General features: G+C 37.3%; 1 protein-coding gene across 1 annotated transcript; it reads right to left on the bottom strand.

The window, feature by feature from the left end:
* Window positions 1-2,112: 2,112 nt before the first annotated feature.
* Window positions 2,113-4,847, bottom strand: LOC145908004 (atlastin-3-like). The gene is made up of 3 exons (XM_082995176.1): window positions 4,323-4,847; window positions 3,996-4,198; window positions 2,113-3,846 (listed from the first exon to the last, which is right to left on the bottom strand). The coding sequence occupies exons 1-3, from the start codon at window positions 4,363-4,365 to the stop codon at window positions 3,709-3,711; spliced, it is 384 nt and encodes a 127-aa protein (XP_082851302.1). The 5' UTR covers window positions 4,366-4,847; the 3' UTR covers window positions 2,113-3,708.
* Between the last annotated feature and the right edge of the window lie 1,047 nt (window positions 4,848-5,894).

Below are 5,894 nucleotides of genomic sequence, written 5' to 3'. Positions count from 1 at the left end.
ACGCTTTTCGTAACGAAATTTTGTACCAACTAACGCTTTTCGTAACGAAATTTTGTTCCAGCTAACACTTATTGTAACAAAATTTTGTTCCAGCTATTCCGTAACAAAATTTTCTTACAGTTGTCCCTTTCTGTGAGCTAAATTTATTTAAAAGCGATGATTTTGGCAACTTAAAGTATGCTCCTAGCTAACACTTCGTGTAACAAAATTTTGTTCCAGCTAACACTTTTCGTAACAAAGTTTTCTGACAACTATCGCTTTTTGTGAGCTAATATTGAAAACCGTTGATTGTTGCAACTTAAAGTAGCCTATGCTCCTAGCCAACATTTCGATTAACAAAATTTTGTTCCAGCTAACACTTTTCGTAACAAAATCTTGTTCCCAATAACATTTTTGTGACGTATTTTCTTCCAATTAACAGTTTTGTATCAAAATTGTGTTACAGCTAACACTTTTGGTAACGAGATCTAATTGGTATGTTTTCAGCATCTATGTACGAATTTAACATAAAAAATCTTGAAATTATATTAAAAAAATTCTCTCTGTCGCCATATAATGAAAAAAAAATATGGTAACAAAATTAAGAATTCAAAGAAACTAGCAGAAGTTTCGAATTGAGTCAGCTGATTTATTAGTAAAAAATCGATTTCGCCTGAACTGGCATCCTCAGTTTCTGCAAATTCGAATTTGCAAATAAAACACAGAAAGCTATACGGTAAATAAACCCAAGAATAAAATAAATTAAAATGAAATATAATAAAACATAATAAAACTGCTAAAGTTAAAAAGCAAGAAACCCTGTACTGCTGCCTTCCCTATGCACTACACTGTAATGGAAGGCGTTCAGACTTCAGAGGCGCAAAGATAAGCCGATGGTAACAAAATTTTTTGTTACAGCCAATTTAACGACATTTTTCTGTTCAAAAAATTTTGTTACGACATACCAGAAATTTTTGTAACTTGTAACATAATTCGGAACAAAATTTTTGTTCCGAAACGAAATTGTTCGATTTGGAACGAAATTTTGTTACTCGGAACGGTTTTGCTAACGGTATTTCAGAGTTAATGGAAAATTGCATTAGGAACCATTACCTGTTTAGGCGGTTGTGCCACTGCAACCGGTGAGGTCCACGTTAGCTGGTTTGATTGTTTCCCGGAAACTTTGTGGTGGCGTCCCGCCAAATCAAGCGTGAAGGTTTTTCTGTCCCGTTTAACAACGCGAGAAGGTCCTTCGTAAGGCAATGTTAAAGGTGGGCAAAGTTTGTCAGTTGGAAGAAACTCATAACGACACGTTTGTGGGTTCTGTATGTGATTGCACTTTGGCCACTTTTATTTCAGTCAGTAGCGTAACGTGCTGTATTTGAAAAGGTTAGCGCAAATTTATTGTACCTTTTATGTTTACAGTTGACACAAATAGGTGTGTCGTAAATCATTTAAAAAGGTAAATTGACTTTTGCCGTCTGGATCCCGAAAAGATAGTACGGTGCGTAAATTACCCTGTCTAATCAAAGCTACAATCTTAGAGTAATTTCGATATGGTATAATTTCTCCTTTAAATGGACTTGCGTCATTTAGCAGCAATGTTAGAACAGCACTGAATTTCTACCATTGTCCTATTTCATATAAGTTTATTATCAATATCATGTAGAAAATGTGTTTTGGATATGATACAGTTTGAAGTTTTCCTTTTGTTGACCACATTTAGTAAATTTGCATCTAATCGAATAGTTCAGGTTTGATTGCTGGTAAATGCTGCTCACATTGAAAATCTATGTGCAGGAGTATGTGAAACTATGCATAGACATGTGTGATTTCAACATTCAACATCCTAACCTTTACTTTCCGTTATTGGTTTTCGCATTATCGTCGGGCATAAGACCATTTTATAACAGTCGAACACGAAGCGTGATTTGTCTGACAAAATCATTAGAAATCTGTTACTGCACTCGCAAAAATTTACCGATGTTTCAATGCACGAGACCAGATTCGCCATGTGAGTTTAGCGGATAAAAATTTCAAAATATATTCTCAGTAAAATGGACGAAACGACACGTACACTAGAATCGAGACAGAGACAAGGAAAAAAAGCACTAAATCCGCTTTGGCGCAGGCTGCCGGCAAAACACAAGCGCTACACAGTCCCCTACAGAAGGGTATGTGGGGCAGATGGTCATCTCAAAAACATACACATAAAAACAATTATTGCCTCTACGGAGGTTGCCCTCTGCGGAGTGGTTGGTCCAAATCTGACACAACGTGGTGGTACTTCGGCCGATGTTTTTAAGTGCAAATTGTGCCTCTGCTATAGGCTAAACCAAATACTAAGTGGTCCAAAAATTCATTTAGAAGGAAGTCATTATACATCATCATATGTTGCTACCGAACATTTTTATAGTAAGGTAGATTTTGTTGCATACTGCATTTGCATACAGTTACATATCATAAGACTCACTTGGAGGAGCTGGCAGAGTGATTGTGATTATGAGATCACTTCACAGCAAAATAGAGCTTCTGTAACTAATTACATAAGGTGTTTAAATAAAAGTTTTGGACATATCACATAAAGATAGGTGTCCCAAGCTAGAGTTTTTTTTACTAGTTAACTATTACCGTTATGTAAAATTTTCAACTTTAATCTACAGAGCACAGTGGCCCTACGTGTCCAGGATAATATAATAAACTCATTAAACTTTTTTTTTGATTTTTTGCATATCGCTGTAACCCGTCAAGAAATAAAAACGCTTCCACTTAGCATGGGTGCAATGCCAGTCAAACCTGAAAATGTCGTAAATAATAAACATGCAACTCGTCTATGCTTCCCAGCAAAGTTCTTCAATATTTAAATACCAGCACCACTTCTTAAAATGTATATAACGTTGCAACAATAAACACGAAACGCGAAATATACAGCTACAGCTGTAACCGGTATTGGTAGTAAAAAGTACCAAAACGACAACATACAACAACCACAACAAATTTGCGGTATATTTTGAAACCCTTTCAGGTAACTACTGAAATGCCGAAATGAAAAACTAGTTGGAATTTCTTTTTCCGTCCCCAAACCTACTTCCCTTTCGTGCAAACCAGCTCTGTCGAAATTAAGGATACGTTTGACTGCATGACGTGGGCGACTGTACAAAACCACGTTCAAAATTAAATTAAAAGTCTTACCTTTTGCAGACTTTCTCGGTCACGATCATATACCACCAACACGTCAACGATTGGCATTAAAGCTATGTAACCAATATGTTTTCAATAGTGAGCCGTAGACAAGGCCACTGTTTCTACATAATAGGTCGTACAATGATCTTGTATGTGAGCAGTCAATCAAGACATCCAATTTGTGGTGACTACAGCACAGTCGCCGTCAACCATTGGGTACAAAACTAAGCGCAACCCGCGGAAAACAAACCAACATGGAAGTGCAAAGAAAAACTTGTACAAGCCATAGGGCCTAAAAAACAACCATAAAAGCAATTTCAAGCACTTCTTGTCTTTCAATGTTTATCATTTATCTGATGCAATGTGACAAAGTTAACAACCTAAAAAACGGTTGCATTTGTTTAAAAGCGAAGTGGTTTGGAAGTGATTCGAATTCAATACACCTCATTTGAACAGGTTAAACGCGAGAACAATTGAGTGCGCCAGTGCTCCTCTTGCAAATGAAAAGGGAGGAGCGATTGTGCGAAGCGAATTCGAATTCGTTCTTCACGTATAAATTTCGTTACTTTTTAGCCAAAACGGTTCACTCCAAACCAATATTCCTTCAGTGTGAGACTCAGTACCCGGACGCCATTCAAAATACTTGTTTAACTCGGCATTTGGGTCGTTTTTCCATTCGTCTTTCTGTATCAGAGATTCAAGTTTAAAAGAGACTGAGGTAAATTAAACTAAAAACGTATCAAAAATTTTCGGAATTATAATGCACAAACTTTCTTTAAATGCATTTGACGGTGATGTCCTGTTTGATAAAATATATTGTCATATGAGCTAACCTGATTTTTCACAAGAAAGTCCAAGTATCTTGATACCAAGTTCAGAAAAAAGGACTTTCCCTTTCTTAAGCATCCTGCAATTGAGTAGATTGCAACAGGGGAGTTTCGAACATCGTTTCTTCCAAACACTTTTTCGATTTCATGTTGATCAACCACGTGCACATATTCCTCGTTTACTTCTTTCTTCTTTGTTATTGTAACCGCTTAAATACGACCAGATTAGTTTAAAAAATTTATTTAGTGTAGTTATTAAGAAGAAAGTCATTATACATCAACATATGCTAGGGTACATAATGTTTAATACTACATTTGCATACAGTTACTTACCACAAGGCGCACTTGGAAGCGCTTCCAGTACGCTTCGGAACATGAGATCACTTCACAAAATAAAGCTCCTGTAACTACTAACATGAAGTGTTTAAATAGAAGTTTTGGACATATCACAAAAACATGGGTGTCCCAAGCTAGAGTTTTTTTTGCTAAAATTTTCAACTTTAGTCGACAGATAACAGTGGCCCTACGTGTCCATGATAATATAATAAATTGATGATTTTTTCGATGTCGATTTAAACCCGTCAAAAAAAAGCTCTTCCACTTAGCTTGGGTGCAATGCCAGTGAAACCCGAAAAATCTAAAGCTGTATCTGATGAAATCAAACAAATCAACATGCAAATCATCTATGCTTGACCTCCAGCAAAGTTCTTCAATATTTAAATCCCACCACTGCTATAAACTGTATATAAGTTGTAACAATAAACACAAAATGCGAATTGTACCGCTAATGGATTCTTTTGTCAATCAAAATTACAGCTGTAACCAGTGTTGGTGGCAAAAAGTAACACAACGACATCATACAATAATCACAACAAATTTGCAGCATACTTTGCAACCCTGTCAGCTCACTACTGAAATGCCGCAATGAAAAACTAGTAGGTATTTCTTTTTCCATCTCCAAACCTACCTCCCTTTCACGTAAACCAGCTCTGTCGAAATTAAGGATACGCTTGACTGCATGACATGGGCGACTAAACAAAACCACTTTCAAGATCACATTCCGCGTCGTACCTTGCACCTGGATTTCCTTGGTCACGATCATACGACCACCACGTCACCGATTGGAAAGCTTTAATAATCAATAGAGTCAACAATGTTTCCAATGGTGAGTCGTGGAAAGGGCCGCTGTTTCTACATAATAGGTCCTACAATGATCTTGTATGTGAGCAGTCAAGCAAGACATCCAATTTGTGTTGACTACAACACAGTCATCGTCAACAATTTGGTACAAAACTAAGTGCAACCCGCGGAAAACAAACCAACATGGAAGTGCTAAGAAAAACTTTTGCAAGCTATAGGGCCTAAAAAACAACTATAAAAGCAATTTCAAGCACTTCTTGTCTTTCAATGTTTATCATTTATCTGATCCAATGTGACAAAGTTAACAACCTAAAAACCGGTTGCAATTGTTAAAAAGCGAAGTGGTTTGGAAGCGATTCGAATTCAATACACCTCATTCGAACAGGTTAAACGGGAGAACAATTGAGTGCGCCAGCGCTCCTCTTGCACATGAAAAGGGAGGAGCGATTGGGCGAAGCGAATTCGAATTCGTTCTACACGTACAAATTTACGAGTGCAGAACATCTTAGATGCTCCATAACACGTTCAGCGAATGAAAACACAAAATCAATCACTCGGACGTGGGCGCTGTTGAGCTGTTCTAGTTATGAGTTAATGGTCGATGAGCAATTGGCAGCATTGGCCATGTGTCTGTCCCATATACCAAGAAGAAAACCTGATCGGGATTCGTGGCCAGGATATCCTGGGCTCAAACATCGGTGTGGTATAAAAAAGATGAGCAATTGGCAATAGCATTTAAAAAGCCCCGAGCCATCTGGATTCGAA

The sequence above is a fragment of the Ascidia mentula genome, chromosome 7 (genome assembly GCF_947561715.1).
Source record: "Ascidia mentula chromosome 7, kaAscMent1.1, whole genome shotgun sequence".
NCBI classification, from domain to species: domain Eukaryota; kingdom Metazoa; phylum Chordata; class Ascidiacea; order Phlebobranchia; family Ascidiidae; genus Ascidia; species Ascidia mentula.
This window is presented reverse-complemented; position numbering and strand designations above follow the sequence as displayed.